The 16,384-nt window shown below is 42.2% G+C and overlaps 1 protein-coding gene across 8 annotated transcripts in view; it reads left to right on the forward strand.

Moving 5' to 3' along the window:
- KIFC3 (kinesin family member C3) overlaps positions 1 to 15,136 on the forward strand; it is a 422,885-nt gene extending 407,749 nt beyond the window's left edge. For all 8 annotated transcript variants that reach the window (XM_086945003.1, XM_086944997.1, XM_086944996.1 and 5 more), the window contains one exon: positions 11,967 to 15,136. In XM_086945003.1, coding sequence (XP_086801129.1) covers positions 11,967 to 11,992 — 26 coding nt within the window. In that variant the 3' untranslated portion in view covers positions 11,993 to 15,136. The remainder of the gene's footprint in view (positions 1 to 11,966) is intronic.
- Positions 15,137 to 16,384: the final 1,248 nt, after the last annotated feature.

Genomic DNA, 16,384 nt, shown 5'->3' on the forward strand with positions numbered 1-16,384 from the left:
TTTCCTGGTTCCCTGTTGCAGTCTCTTCTGGAATTTTCGAAGTCCCGGGCCATGCACCCTTTTAGCCTGAAACACAGCCTGCATCCGTTGTTTCTGCAGGTCAGGCAGCTAAAAAAAACAGAGAAAGGGCAAAGGAAATCGGGTATTAACTCGACCTGAAGGTATTGGTGCGCTTTACATGAGCACCAGTTACGTTACACAAGAACATATTAATTGCTCAAAGGCATGGGGAGATTAAGTGATGTGCCGGGATCACAGGATGTTTAGCCAACGCTTCCCTAGCTCCAAAAATGGCAGCTCTGGCTGTTATACCACATACTCAATCTGGTATCGTACTACTGCTCTCTCATTCTCTTCACCGCAGACTGCCCTCTTCTCCATCCCCGCTGCCTCGTATAAAGTCGAGTCAGGCTTCTCCTCACCATCAGAAAGTTCTTAATGTGACTAATTGTTTCTATTGTTTCCCATGCCGTCCTGCAGCGAAAGATCAAAATAATTGGGTGTTTAGATGTGCGCTTGAGTCAATGGCTTTGAGGATTAGGTTAGGACAAAAGTTCGGGTGGACTTGCCAATTTGTAGTGCAGCAGACACTGGATGGAGAAGGAAGAGAACGCACACGGAGCTGTAACCGCTGCTTTGAAGCTTCTTTTCATTTGTGCGGAAAGTGGCAGCACTCTCCCACATGAAGAAGTGTTACTGAAAAGGGGCAACCATGAGATGTGGACATACTGACAGGAGTCCAGCTGGCCCACTTAATGCACAACCTACCATCTCTTTTCACACAATACACATTCATGCACCGCAGGATTGTAGTAGTACACGTGGCAAGTTTCCCTGTGCTAAAAACCCAAGCAGGAATACATTAAGGATCACGATCTTAACCATTTTATTATTATACTGATGGAAAATAAACATTCTTAGGTTTTATAATTCTCTACGCTTAATTCCGCATTTCGCGCTTTTCTTGGAGGCTACTTGGAGAATGGTCCCAGTGACACCCGCACCCTGCAGAGCATCCTAGATCGAGACTACAGCCCCTTGCCTTTTGTACGGCACCAGGCGGCCATTTCCATTGCACGGGTTTCTTGGCTCCGGCTCCGCTCTGCTTCCGCCAGGGATGACTGCAGGAAGCTTCAGGTCAGGGTCGCGGCCCAGGTTCCGGATCGCGCCCTTCTCCCGGTCTGTGATGTCTCCCTGTCTTTGACGGCCTCAACTCGGAAAGTGCCGAACGTGCGGGGGAGACACCTGTGGTGAGCTGACAGTGGTGTCATCACCGCAAATGGGCCATTGAGAGCGGGAGCCTCGCCCCTTGCTTTAGTGATGGCGGTAGGCATGAGATGACCGTTCCACACACCCCACTTTTAAAACTATCACTGGCCTAATATGCACAGGCATGAGATGACACCCGAGTGATTTAACAATGCTTGAGAGTGGCAGGGAGATGAGACGCCCCGCCCCCTGCACTGACGGAGGCAGGCTTAACAGGGCTGGTGACAGACACGAATGACCCCCGCATTTCAGGTACCACAGCATCAGACTTGTTATGAACAGAGCAATACAATCAACCTTAGTCCGCTCTGCATTCATGCAGGACACTGAGGGGCAGGGTGCTGGGAACAGGCGCCCTCAGAATGCCTGTGTGCTGTGGCTCATCTGCTTCACAGCACTTGTGAAGACTTTTCTTATCTACTTGTTAAATAAACAAGCAGATAAGCTTCACAACAGCCTTGAAGCACAAAGAGAAAAAAAACGCTTGCCATCTGTTTTCATTCAGCCTCTTGTATTTGCGTCTGGGCTGAGTGAAAACAGATGCGCTTGTCACGATGGGCGGGCTGCAAAAATTGCAAGGGCGGTAACGAAAATGACGCACAGCAAATCGAAAGCGCGAAAAAAAACATTAATCACAATGCGAGCCAATTGGAAATGGTCGAGGCGCAAGGGCGTGGATTAAAGACCCCTTCTTCATACTGTTTACTAAAGCTCTCGCAGGCGAGGAGCGCATGCGCTCCAACGCCAGGCCGAGACCTATAAAGGGGTCACAGAATGGAAAGTAGAACTTGTTACGACCCTACGATAAGAGCAGCATATCAGAAATAGTGATATTCACATAAAACGCCATAAAGAAAACAAAAACTTACTGTTACTCTAATAGTCTTTTGAAGTCTTTTTTTTCCTCTGAAATCATTTTGAAGAAATGTTGATCATGACTCTCAGGTGTAAGTATCGACCACCTAGATCCTTTGTATTTGTGCTCTGGATGTGGCATCTTTCTTGGGGTTGACCAGAAACCCAAATCTGTGCCAAACACTATCATTACACCCTTTACTTCATTACACACAGTGCGGCGTGGCATGAGGTTGATAGGTCTCTTTCAGAGTTGTTTCAAAGGCACCGAAGATCTCCCTCTGTCTTCATTTACTTAGCGAGGCACTGTGGCTTGTACTCCTACTGATTATAGTTGGATGATGTCACAACAACGATGGAGGCAAAGCAAATTGGGTGCACTAACTGGATTTCTTGCTGGAGTACACAGATGTGCATCTCCTGCAACATTCTAATTTTTAATGATGTTAAAGATTTGGTGGCCCAGAGGAAGAGTGGCTTGAGGTGGATGGTGCCCAAAACACCCAAAGTAGTCAAGTGGACCTCCTACGTGATATATTACAACAGGGAAGATGCATATTGTAGGTTATGAGACTCGTAAGAGATTGAAGGACGTACTGCTAGTTTCATTTGTTTGTCAGTGATGTTGTCAGTGGACAAGGAGGAATGATCAATCAGAGGTCCATGATAAAGGCTTTCTCCTGAATCAACTGTAGGTGCATTGGATGTTTCATGTAACCCAACTTTTAGCATTTCAAGCACACACTGACACCTCTGGCTCTAGTTACTTCACATTCAATGTGCTGCTAAATTAATTTTGTCTGATAAACTGACGCAAATTATATTCTTAAGCAAGTAAAACTGCAGGCTTCCACATATGATCTATGCCCCTTACACCTTACAGTTGCTTAAAACTGGCTCTTTTCCAAGTTGTTGTACTTTGAATATCCTGGCACTGAGAGTGGCAACCCAGCTGCTGGAGTTGCAGGATAATTGCTTATGAGATTATCTTCAGACCACCTTTCATTCAACTAGGAGTATAGAACCTGGTATGCCTGTCGGATGTCTCAAGAAGGGAAATGGGATGATCGTTGTGTTGGGATTGTTGGTTGACTTTTGTGCTATTGACCTTGACACTCCTACTACTAACGGGCTCTGCAGCACTTGGCCTGATACAACACAGCTAGTGGCTCTGTGCCCTTTTGAATCTTCATTGAACAGAACTGCATCCATTGTGACACAGCACTTATCTTTGCCCACACCCACACATTCTTTCCTCAATGTTTACACTTCAGTTTGGTCAATCGGATCTAATCATTTGGCATTACCTTTTATAACTATGTTGAGGACATTTAACCCATACTGAAACATTTGCCAGCTTTTACTGTGTAGCCTAACAAGTTCATTGTGTCTTTCCAAAAATGTTGCTATATTGGGCAGTCAGTCAAATTTACTTTATTCGGTTTATGTGCAAACCATAAACGCATACTAAAAGACATATAACGTCGAAAAAATATAAGACCATGGTTTACATATAAAAACATAGATATTTACATGCATAAAACAGGTAAAAAATGAAGTTTGGGTAAGTTACATCAGGACACGACAATAAGTTAAAATATATACAGTTTGAGCTTAACTTGTTTTCCTTATGAAAAATCCCCACACATTCGACAGTTACTGCAGGTAGAGAAGAGCTTCCGAATACCAGTAAGATGCTCGCAGAAAAAAAAATGCATAGTATCCTGACCAGAAAAATTGTCACATGAACAAACCCCTAGGTCTTCTACCCTCTTCCAGCCTGGCGATTCACCTAGAAGAAAATGAAATTGATTTAATCTCAATCTAATCAATAGGAATCGGTGATTGGGGTTTGTGACAATGTCCAAGTATGGTTCCATGGGCAGGGTAGTCTTCCGCAATTGATGAGCCCTTACTGTCGGCTTTGCCAGCTCCCTCTCTTCTCTAGCCAAAGAGGCTATTCGCAGATATGTTTCTTTGACCCATCTTACATCTCCCCTCCGCAACCTTTCAGGTGAATTGTATATTTCGGGTCTGCCTAGGCTAGCTGATAAATTATGGACATATTTAAGCCAGGGGATACGGCGCCCATGATCAAGTGCCAAACAATCTTTCAAAATGTCATGGTTTAGCCCTAATTCAGGGTTTAGCCAGGTCACTATCCATTTTATCAAGGGTGCCACGGCAATTAAATCTTCCACAAAGCCTACTCCACATTCCTGATGGGCAATGTAGCTAGCTGTTGATTGCGGGACAGATAGAATGTTCCTAAGGAACTTATCTTCAACCATCTGGATGGCCTTTACATTCCTAATACCCCACAAGTCAGCCTCATACATTGCAAGAGATACACATTTAGCTCTGTATATTTTTAAAAGAGCCTTCATTGATCTAGCTCCTAGTTTGCAGGCAAAACCTAAGACAGCCGATGTTGCTCTAGTCAGAACATTTCTTTTTGCTGAGATTTGAGTTCCCAAAGAGCCCTGGTCATCAAATAGAACTCCTAAATACGGGAACATCGCTACCCTGGTTATTATGTTCCCCTCACAATAAAGAGTTTTGATCCTTGTAGTTCGCTGGCCAATAGCCATGACATGGGATTTGGAAAAATTTACGCTAAGATCCAAGGATCTCATGAAAGCCGCGAAGGAATTTAAAAGTGATTGTAGGCCTACTGCAGTTCTAGCTAGGAGAGCGGCATCGCCCGCATAAAGAAGTGCCGGGATCAGACGTTTTCCCGCACGGGGAATATCTTTACATGCAGCACGTAGGGTGGAATAGTGGAGAAGTGTGGCTCACTGATTAGAGCAGGCAGACCCTGAAGCAGAGGTCAGACCCGGGACCAGGTTTCAATTCCTGACGCGGCAGGGTCTTGAGCTCAAATGTCCATGGACTCGATAATTCTCGCCTCGGTGCCTGACCTAATCATGGGTTCACACTCTGCAACTCTGGGCATTAAGCTTGCTTAATCTCCACAACGGCCCCCCCGCGGCGGGATGCCTGGCTTTCACCTTGGGGATGCCCTGTAGGGGCTATCTCACAGGGACAAGCCAGGACGGGTTCCCAAGGCAAGCGCGGAGATACCCCTTCAGGGGTCGATTCTGACGCTATATAAGAAACATAATAATAATAATAATAATCCAAATTGTTAATATAAAGCGTAAAGAGCAGGGGGGCCAAGATACACCCCTGCCTGACGCCGTTAACAATAGGTATTCCTTCAGTACAATTGCCCATCTGATCGTACCTCATGATGGCAGATAGGTCCCTGTGTAGATCTGCCAGAAAGTGAACAATGTTTTTATCAACTCCTAAAGTCAGGAGCTAGTCCACAATTTGGACCTGTTCACTCGGTCGAAGGCCGATGATGGGTCCATAAAAGCCAGGAAAAGTGCACCCTTCTTGTCAACTGTATATTTCCCGATCAATAGTTGTAAGTTTAGGCATTGATCTATCGTACCCATACCCTTTCTAAAACCATACTGCAAGACTGAAAGTGTTTCAGTTTCCTCTAGCCAGCCCGTTAGTTGACTTAACACCACCCTTCCGAGTACCTTAACTGAGGAATCAATAAGTGATATTGGGCGGTAGCAGCTAGGGTCCCCTCTATTGCCTTTCTTGAAAATGGGTACTATCACAGACTTTGACCACGTATAAGGCAGACCCAATTGACAGGCATTGACGAAAACATTATACAATATTTTCGCCCATGTCTTATCGGACTTAAAGAGGTCTGCCGGCACGGCGTCCGGTCCAGGGGCCTTGTTGCTCATCATCTGCGTTATTGCCTCAGACACCTCTAACTCCGTAAAAAATAAGGTATATTCTTCAATATTAAGGTCCAGGTTAACACGGGTATCTTTCCCATCATAGACTTGTTTAAAATGATAGTGCCAAACCTGTTCCTGAATGCCGCAGTCGAGCTCACTATTAACGGTGTCATGAAAAAAGGGCCTATGGACCACTGCCCAGAATTGTGCACTATTTTTAACAACATCAGTAGATAAAAGCTTGTTCCAGGCCCCCTCCATGATTTCCCTCTTCCGATTCCTTAAGGCCAATTTGTTTGTTTGCCTTAGGCCAACTATGGCTAGTTTGTCAGATGGGGTGGATTTCATTGCAGCCAACAACTTCCGGTGGGCTACAGAGCAGTTGTGTTCAAACCACCTCTCCCCAGCCCTGTCATGGCCTTTACATGGCAGTTTAAGGTCCCTGTCAAGCTGGGTACAAATTTTAGAGTATGCCACCAAAACCTCCTCATCCACATTGCCCTCTGTCAGACAGATGGACATTTCATGGCCAACCTTGGCCAATAAGTTGGAATGAAACTGCTGGGGCACCACCCGGCACCATTTTAGTCGACGCGCTTGGTCTGTGGGCCGTATATCTAAATTACCCACTGTTCTATTGGGTTTTTCCTTTTTCTTTAGGTCATCCACCAGGGTCAGTATAACAGGGTTGTGGTCACTAAAGGTGGACCAGGATATGCTGTAACCACTCACCCTATTAGCCACTGCCGTGCTTACAAAAATATTTATTGGGCTTTTAATCAGTCTCTTTTTAATAAGGCCTTGTTCCTGCATGGCTCAATGAATCAGTCTTAGCACCTCCACTGTTTTGTTCCAACCTCTGCATTTCCAAAACTCTCACCCTATTGCAGTCTTGTCTTGGCTGACCAAAGATCCTGGAAAGCATTGGGGCCTCACAGCACCAGTAGTACTTGGAATTGCAAACTTGATGTATAATAATCAGTTGGGCTTCTGACTCCAATTTAGGACCAACACTGTGCTGGTCTCTGCCGAATCTTCTCTTGCAAGCAGTAGATTAAGGAGAGTTGTCATTCTCCACTTGTATACTGCATTTGCTACAATGGTGTGGAAGTATGTTGGTGAGGATAAGAGACAGTCTGAAACCATGGCCTTAAAGTTGATTTATTTACTATAGATCCAACAAGCTCCAATCCAACTTTTCAGCTCAGTCAACCACTAAGATTGGAATTCTGGTCTACAACCTCATCCTAATAAGAAAATGCATTTTATAATACGACATTGTAAATTCTACAAGCACTCGTAGGATGACCAAAAGTGCTAACATGCCACACACCTCTCTTCCAAAGCAAAACATGAAAACCAAGGTGTTAACACTGCAATAAGGATTAACTGGGAAAACTATGCAAATATACACAAAGGAAAAAAGTTGCAGTAAGAGTCATTCAAGAATGTAGCCTTTCGCGTGAGCAAGACACTTAATCATGTAGGTCTTATGTTCTGCTGATTTGTCTTTTTGTTCCCCAGGAGAGCACAAGTGTCTCTTCTAGATTGCATGTCAGTTCCTTCAAACTCACAATTGCCATTTGCATCTCCATTCTTCAGATGCAACCATTTTCAGACTTCACAGCCACTTTGAAAAACGTATTCACCTTAATGTGTTTACCAAACACTGAACCAGGCATGTGACACTCCGGTGCATGTATAACTACTAAATCATTTACTCGCACATCGCTGTGAACTACTCCTTCTGGATATTGAAGTTGCTTTTTCTACTTGGTAGTTTGCCCATCTCTTTCACACCTCTATCATCAAACATCTTCTCAAACTCATTTTCTCTCCAAAGCCAATGTGGGCATACACCCATATAGGCTCTTCTAAACATTTCAAACAATATTTGGTGGCATGGTGACAAAACCTATATACTTCCACCCTACAATTCATGTCACAGCTTTAGGTACATTGGACACTCTGAGCACAATTCAACTTCTTCATGATATCATTGGCTGTAGGGTAACAAAGCAAGCATTTGTGTATCTAATTCTTCATTTCCTTACATGTGAGCTGTAAACTAGTCGGTATTGCTTTTTGATTTCCTTCCCTTTGAAATGTTTGTTCTATGAACTTGATAAGCAACTACAGTGCTAATTCAACTCTTGATGGGAACTGCTGCCCAATGGGAGAATAATTGCATCCTGGCCAAAATAGCCTAGTTAACTCTCTCACCCTGAAAGGGACATATCAAGTCGAATTAAACTTCTTCCCAAGGATCTGAGGGGATTTCTCAGCCTATCAATGGAGGAGTGCTCATCGTTCTTGGTGAACCAGTATAGACAATCTCCAACTAACTTGTAGATTTGCAGATCAGCATTTAGCCACCAATAATCCAGAAGAAACTTTTTTCTTTGGAATTAATTTTACCCATATGCCCTAAATAGGCTAAATCAGTCAGTTGTCAGTGTACCCCAGTTGGTAGAACCAGGTGCAGACTCTGTGTATAGTGTGGATTTCACTACGTGTATGAAATCCAACTTCACAATTTTTCGCTCCCCCAGCATGCTTACATTTCATTAATGTTTGGTATAGGAAATGTCTTCCACCATGCACTTATTCTGCTGCTGTTTTTAGATCACTGCAAACTCTGACATCCCCTTAGATGTACAGGCTATGACTATTAATGCTAGTCATTCTGCCCCTTCCACCTGTTCAATAATGCCAAAAGTACATAAGGCATCTACTGCTATTTTTCACATGGCCAACTGCTTCCAGGAATACTCCTTAGTTTATTCACTGCAGGAACGGTATTGTTCCTCTTGATTATTTGTTGCAGTTAACCCTTCAAGAACTCTACTTGTTTGCAAAACACTTTGGGGACATATTTGATAAATATCTTCAGCCTAATCTTCCGCAATTCACCAGGATCTCAGGAACAGCACTGGGATCTAGAGTGTTACTTAAAAGTTTTTAGTGAAGCCAACTCTGGACACTGTCATCCACCTCAAGAACATAAACCTTCCTGTGACAGTATGCCTGTAAATTCTATTTTGAAGTTTCATGGGTTTTTTGCTCCATAAATAGAAGGTCTCACATTGTGTTTCTTTAGTAACACTTTAGTCACAAATGTCTTTGTAAAATCACCATCTGACACCAAAGTCTGCGATACACCTGAATACATCATCATGTAAGGCTCAACACGTTTACGTTTAACAACATAGGCATGATGGGCACAATTGCTTTTTCCACTTTAATCCAATATGTGCAGGAGCATTTCCCATTCAGCCTCTTTCACTTCATACGCCTTTTGACTGCTACTTCCTCCTTTAGAACACTTGGTACAAGGATCAATTTTACCACAATATTGACATTTGGTTTTAGCTGCAGGACTGTCTTTGAAATTAGCCATTTGACCGGTGTTGCCACAACTAAACATCCTGGACTTCTTTTACATTGCTGTTTGTCTTGTGGAATTCTTCCACACTTGCCTAGAAATGTTCAATTTTTTTTATCAAAGACAATGACCTTATTCAAATCCAGTTCGTCTTTAAGCCAAAGTCCTTCTTTCACTTTATCATTACTGCACTTTAGCATATATAGATCACTGATTCTCCGCTCTTTTGATACCAAATTTGCATTTGGTAGCTAATATGAAGGCTGTGATAAAATCCTCAACAGTCACAGCATCTCTCTGAGCATGCACACCAAATCAATATCTTTAAAGCACTATTGATACCTTAGGTAAAAAATGTTAATATAACTTTTTTATGCAAACACCACGTTCATCTAAACTTTCACTTTCATCTTCACCCTCTGATTCCCTAAGTTTCCACCTTAAAAGGAAAGGTTGTCCTGTGCAAACAAAACATAGTATGCGTAGCACAGAGATAGATGTTGTTGCAGTATGGAATTCTTGCAGAGAAATCCAAAATTATTTTGACATAAATCCTTTCCCTGTGCTTTTGTATCTGCATGCCAACAGCCTTTATAATTACTTCGCTGTTGGAGGGTCTGGGTGAAGTCAATGCCTGGACAAGTATTACCCGACTCAAACTAAATTGGACTAAAACTGAAGTACTGCTACTAGATACCAGTCCGTCAATTCCATTAATGTTGAGCTTCAGTCCTCCAAATTGTTTGGTGTATCAGTGGTATTCACTGATAAAGCAAAAAAAAAACAGGGGGGGGGGGGGGTCTGAAATGCTGACCTTTGCTTTGGAGCACAGATAGGCTCCATTCAGTTTGCATGCCTCACTATTCGATACTTAAGCAGTTTCTCCCTTTCACTGATTGTCAACGAGATAAAGGAATTGGAGGGCACTAATCTACGCTAAACTAGATAAGCAAATTCACTAATGGTGGTGGCGGGAGAGAGGTTATACACAAATGTCTGACCTACAATTTACAATCTGTCCAGAATGCAGCAGCATGCGTTTTCCTTAACCTCAATAAGTTTGAGTGTAACTTGTGGCCTGGAGAAATTATATTTGCTTGTTGGTCTGCAGTGAATCTTCTTTTAAAATACTTTACAAGTGCCCCTTTAGAGCACCTCCAGTTTATTCTCAGAAGAAAGCGTCCTTGTATCTCCTCTTGTCCAAAGGTCTCCTGCTCACTGTTCCATAAGAGCTGTAGCCGGCTGATGAGTCCAAAACCGACTGAAACCAGACTTGGGTTGCTTGTATTTCGATTCAGAGGTTACCTGATCTGACATTTTGGACTGGGCCCTTTGTATTGGAGCAGGGCCAAGCGTGTTTTGCTAATGACTGTTTCCTAGCTGAAATGGCATGATGGACAAAAAAACAATGGTCTGGAATTGACACCCTTAATAATTAACACTGGCGGAGATTAATTCAAGCATTCAGCCTATAAACGTTTTAGCATTCTTAGGCAAAAAATAAAAAAAAATCTCCTGTGAAGTGTTATGGATCCTGCACATAAGCTGTACTATTTATTCTTTATGAAGTCAGTAAAGATTCCCATGATTAAATAATGTGCATTTTTCCCCATCTGCTGTGTTGTTCTTCTCACCACCTGCCTTCTAAATGTAATCAGCCATGCACTATCTTCTCCATTCCTCTACCTGATTGGCGGCACATCTGCCAACCTTCTCCTCCTTGTCTTCAAGATAGTCTGTGGCACGTCCCCTCCTACCACCTAACTGATCCTATGAATACTTCCAACGCAAGTGTGTTCTCCACTACATTTAGATCCTGAAGCAATTGTGTGCTCCATCTTGATGTCTTTCAGCTGTTTGCACCGCCCCACTGGCATAGCCTTCCCATTAAGGTTTCATCTGATCCCTTGTCCTACTCCATGAAATGCTCTTTAAGCATAGTTGTTTGAGGATTGCAGTGACGGTGCTTCTTACACTAAATTTGTATAAGTCTGCATTTTTATTTGTAAAATGTGCTTGTCAAAAGTTTTGCCTCAGTGAATTTATTTTCCTATTCCCGACAATATGCAACACTGTTGTAATGCAGACCTAATATCGGTTAACATACGAATGTCATGGGTATGACAAACTCAGACTCCAGAATGTTTTGTGTGCGGCTTAGAAATTCTGTTTTTAGTCAGTGAAGGTAGTTGCTAACCTGTTTGAGGAAACACCCTCATCTTTTATGATACCAGGCCCTTCTGTACAGTTGAATTGTATGCCTGAATATATTATGTGGTCTTACCAGGTACTTTTAAGATCTCTCTTGGAAATGGCTCTGTTTGCAGTAATCTGTGCATGATAGGAAGCTTTGTGGAAAGGGAGTTTGGGACATGGATCAGTCTCTGGATGCTATCTGTGAAAGTGTATGTGTAGTGAAGGTAGCATAGAAGTAATTAGCAGAAGGTGCTTCTTTGCTTATGATCTTTGCTGGTGGTGGTGCTATTAAGGCTGCTGTATGATAACTTTTCAGTGCCTTATGTAGGTTTGCTCGCGCTTGATCACTGCACCATTAAGGCTTGCTTCCCTCTGCTTGCAGCTGCTTTGCTGGCCATAAACGGTGATTGGGTAGGACATTGAAGTTGTAAATTTGCTTGATGTATGGTATTTTATAAGTTGACTAATCTTGCTATTCCTTTTTTCTTCAGTAAGGCGGAAGTCCGTCACTTTGTGACAGTGGAAAAACATTTAAGCAAGGAGATGAACTCTGTTCCCCACCTGATTGCAGTTTTTCAGATCTGAGGAATTGAACATTTTGATGGAAAGCTGCTCTCTAAATCAGCCTTGTTGTGAATAGTGCAATATATTGATTACAGGATCAAAAAGCCTCCAACTACTATTTTGATGGCTCAAATTAAGAAAGCTGTTTCCTCGCAAATGAAGATGCACTAAACACGAGACCTGCTTTGGCACTGAAGACCTTGAAGACACTTTAGGGGTTGTTGGTGTGGAAGTGAGAGGAGGAGCCTCAGACATGGTTTCTAATTTAATAATTTCAAAAGAGGAGATTCACTCCCCAACAATCTCTTAATTTCTCTCAAGACTGAAGAAAGTTGAAAGATGAGTAGAGCCATCGTAAATCTGATGTCTAACCAGATCTTTTGCCAACTCAATGATAGATGAACTTTGCACTTACAAGGGGTATGACGTTGGTTGTAAGGGGTGTCATTGCCTTACGCTGACCTGGGACTCATAATTAACATGAAAGACCTACCTTTGGGCTGAAGTTTTTTATGGTGCTCAATATCCAGATATATTGAGGGTAGATGAGGTGATGAGCTTTGGTACGCCCCTAATTTACGACTGGTTGCTGAAGCAGTCACTGCTGGAACGCAGGCCTGGCTATTTGGTTCCATACTGTAACACATATTGACTCCAGTAGATCCAGGCTTCCCACAGCCATGTTAAACCTCCTGGAGTACTGCCACCTCAAAGGATCACTGTGCATGCCAAACACATCTATGGTCTTCCCACTTCCAACCAGTAGTTACGCCTGTCCCTTCAATGAAATATTGTCCTCCTAAAAGGGTATCAGTGTCATGCACCCTTCTGTACCATGCCTCAGGGGAAAAAATTACTAGTTTTGTTTTCTCCCAACTAAACTTTTTGTTGGCTATCCTGTTTCATGGTAAGCATCCAATTAAGGGCTCAAGTACTGTAGGGTGCACTGGTGATCAGACAGGCCATGCCCCTGGTCTCTGTTTAGAGCGATACCACTGTCTTCTGCCAGTACATGTTCCTGCACTGTGTAAAATATCACTTATCAAATAATCTCTCAGGCCTTCATAGCTCTTGGTGTTTGAGCATTGCCCGTCTAGTCTGATGTCGGCCCTCACAAGCATTTCACTAGTCACTGTTGGAGTCCAGTCTATTTTTTTTTAACTGTTATCTATCGCACACTCACACGTCACAGCACCCACTTTTCACATTAATTTATGCTGTAGACCTTAGTTCTCATTGGTAAAAGTTTTCTCGTTCTCTCGTTAATGGCCCGAGCGTTCTTGTACTTGTAGTTCTGTTTATGTGTAATCCTTGAGGATGTTTTGAAGTGTATCAAACTGACTGGCCAGTTTGACTGTTAACTTGGTCTTCTGGTCAGGACATTTTATTATGTATACAGGAAGATGCCACACTGGCAACCTTAAATCTGTCAAATGCAAAATCATTGTTTAAACATAAGATGCAAAATGCCATAAAAACCCACAAAAGACACATAAACCGTTGCAGGAAGGCAGACACTAAATTTTTCTAGTGGGATCTTAATCCCATCACTTTTGTGCACAGATTAGGTGCTGCATCAAAAACAGACAGTGAGGACTGAAGAAAAGACAGCTTGTGGACTGTATGATAGATTGTGGACTGTTCTTTCCCTGCTTCATATTGCCACTGGGGTGGCAAAACCTTGCAAGCTAGATAAGGACATTAGGACAAGAAGCTGGCCTAAAAAAGAGGCCTATGTCCTCTGCCTCTTCGGAAGCTGATCATCTTTCCCAATATAATTTTTTTTAACTCTTTTTATTATGTAAACAACGATACAAACTTCGTCTAATACACCATATGCAGAATCACATATTTACTTCAGTACAATGAATGTTATTGCAAAAATGGAGCCCCCTCCCTCCCCCATCCCAATATCATTTTAATCACTGGGGACAACCAACAGATTGGACCTTGGAGAGATTCTTCAAGATGCAGACCATTTACAGGAGAGAGTCCCCTTCAGATGGAGAACATGGCCAGCCCGGTGATCTCTGACTGCATCACCTTCTGCTCATCTTGCACTTTACTGTTGATGTCTTGCATGTTTGTTTCGTTAATAGTGTTTGGGGTGTTCATCCTTTGGGTAAGGTCTAATTTACCTGAGAAAATGACCTATAGCTCCTCTTTTTCCTCAGCATTCACTCTCAAAGCCCCAACTGTTCTACTGCTTTTAAAAAGAATTTACAGTTTAGTCAGTTTCTCTCAAGCACTGCTCGTTGATCAGTATAATAAGAACAAGATCCAATCCCTGTGACAAAACCACCACATCAAGGCCGAGCATATCCCAAGCTCAGAATCAGGGTGCTGATGATGATTTTTTAAAATTCAGCCAAGCAAGTCATTCAGATAATTTGTTTTTTAGACTAAATGGTGCCGATTCAATTAGCGATTCGAGTGTGGTAGGTTTCTTGTGTAAGATGGATTCTGCTTGTGTTTTTAATGTTCATTTTATTCATGTTAAAGACTTTGCTGGGTCTAAATAAAAGTATTCTGTAGATATTAAATTTGTCTTCAGATGAAATGCTAATTCTTTATCGAAAATTAAAATATATACATAGCTTTTAAAATGGATCAGAGAAGGAAGGTTCGCTGAGACTATCTGTACATCACTTCAGTCTGTCTTACATTGGGTTGGCCAATTTTCTGTTTATTTTTGATCGTCTGTATTCCACTCTCCATTTTTGTTGTTTACTGGTGCATTTCCTCACAGCACTTAGCAATTTGACCTCTTCATTATCATTGAGTCTTTTTGTCCACTCATACTTATAATTGACAGTACTGAGAATGCAGAGGAACAGACCCACTGTATTTGTGTTATTCCGTCTATTCTTACTATATATTTCCTTGAAGGTCTATGTTAAAGCTTTTTTTTATTGTTGTATGTCTGTTCTGTTAGTCCCTATTTGTTTTATTGCACTGATCTATCCGTTATTGGACCTTCTCGACGAAGATTTATAGAAATTATATTTAAAATTATTTTATACAGAAGATTGTTTTGTTGTATTTTAATAAAGTTCACTTTTTGTGACCTGTCTTGTAAATAAACAGTTTAAAGTAACATTTCAAGTTTCTGTTTTCCTTTTTGTATTGCATATACACAGTACAGAACCTTTAGGAATGCTGCTTAGTATCTACATTAGAAGAGTATAATGTAAAACCTAATAGCCCTTCCTTTTTTTTTTGTAAATAGCAGGTAAAGACCCCACATCTGTATCAAATTGTGGACTACTCCTTGCTTTCTGTTTTTTATTTAACATAAGTTTATTGGGTTTTATACCACAAATAGGCAGGCAAATAACTAAACTGGATCCCGTAAGCCATCTGCCCCCTCTGCCAGCCACCACAATACTGTGTCATAGTTTGACACAGCAGACTTCCACTCAGACATCTCCGTACTGGGATCTCACAGAAGATGGTCCCATTCAAGATGTGCCCTCTCCCACATCCCTCCACGGGCCTCACACTTTCTCAGATTTGTGTGGGCAACCTCGAGCTTGGTAGATCAGCTTATCCAGTATTGGGGTATCTTTCATAGATTCACATGCTTGAATCATTCCCTGTTGTTTAAGTGGGAGTCCCACGGTACCATAGTAAGCAGTAAGCCTTGTACCCTACGCCATAATGGCAAAATAAGTCCCCCTTAGAGCCTATTTAAGTCCATTAAAAAAAAAAAAAAACCAAACTTGACACAAAACCAATCAGGCAACAGCACCCTCTAGATCACTCCAGATAGAGGCTGAAACCCTCAAATTGTGTACTGCATGTCATGTGAAGTGAGTTTCCCTGAGCTCTGCTCAGTTTTCTTCAGATTTTTTCTGTATTTGGTATATCTTTACCATGTCTGACTCTTCAAAATTAGGTCTCTTCAGATCCTTCAACTCCTGTGGGGAAAAATACTTCTTGTGGATGACCCACATAAAGACTGTGTGTATTGCATTTACCATTAACACCAAGTGAAGCAGTGCAGGATATGTCCCACTTTTTCTTCAAAACCACTACAAGACCGAGAACGATGTTGTATTATATGGCTGAAGAGATCAAAACCTAAGGCATCCACTGCTGCTGGTGAAGACAGTGACACCTCTCATATCAACAAAAGGTCTGACCATGGGGCTGCTGAAGGTAATAGAAAGGCCTTAAAGAAGGAACCCCTCAGAAAGGAGAGACTACAGCTGGTCTCCGCAGAGGCTGCCTTATCCAAACCATCTACTCCTTCTGACAGGAAAAGAAACAGAAAGAGGTAACTTTCCTCAGAGCTGTCAACATCATAATGACAAAAATCGTCATCAACGCCTGCAGTGTCAAA

The sequence above is a fragment of the Lissotriton vulgaris genome, chromosome 12 (assembly GCF_964263255.1).
Source record: "Lissotriton vulgaris chromosome 12, aLisVul1.2, whole genome shotgun sequence".
In the NCBI taxonomy this organism is placed as follows: domain Eukaryota; kingdom Metazoa; phylum Chordata; class Amphibia; order Caudata; family Salamandridae; genus Lissotriton; species Lissotriton vulgaris.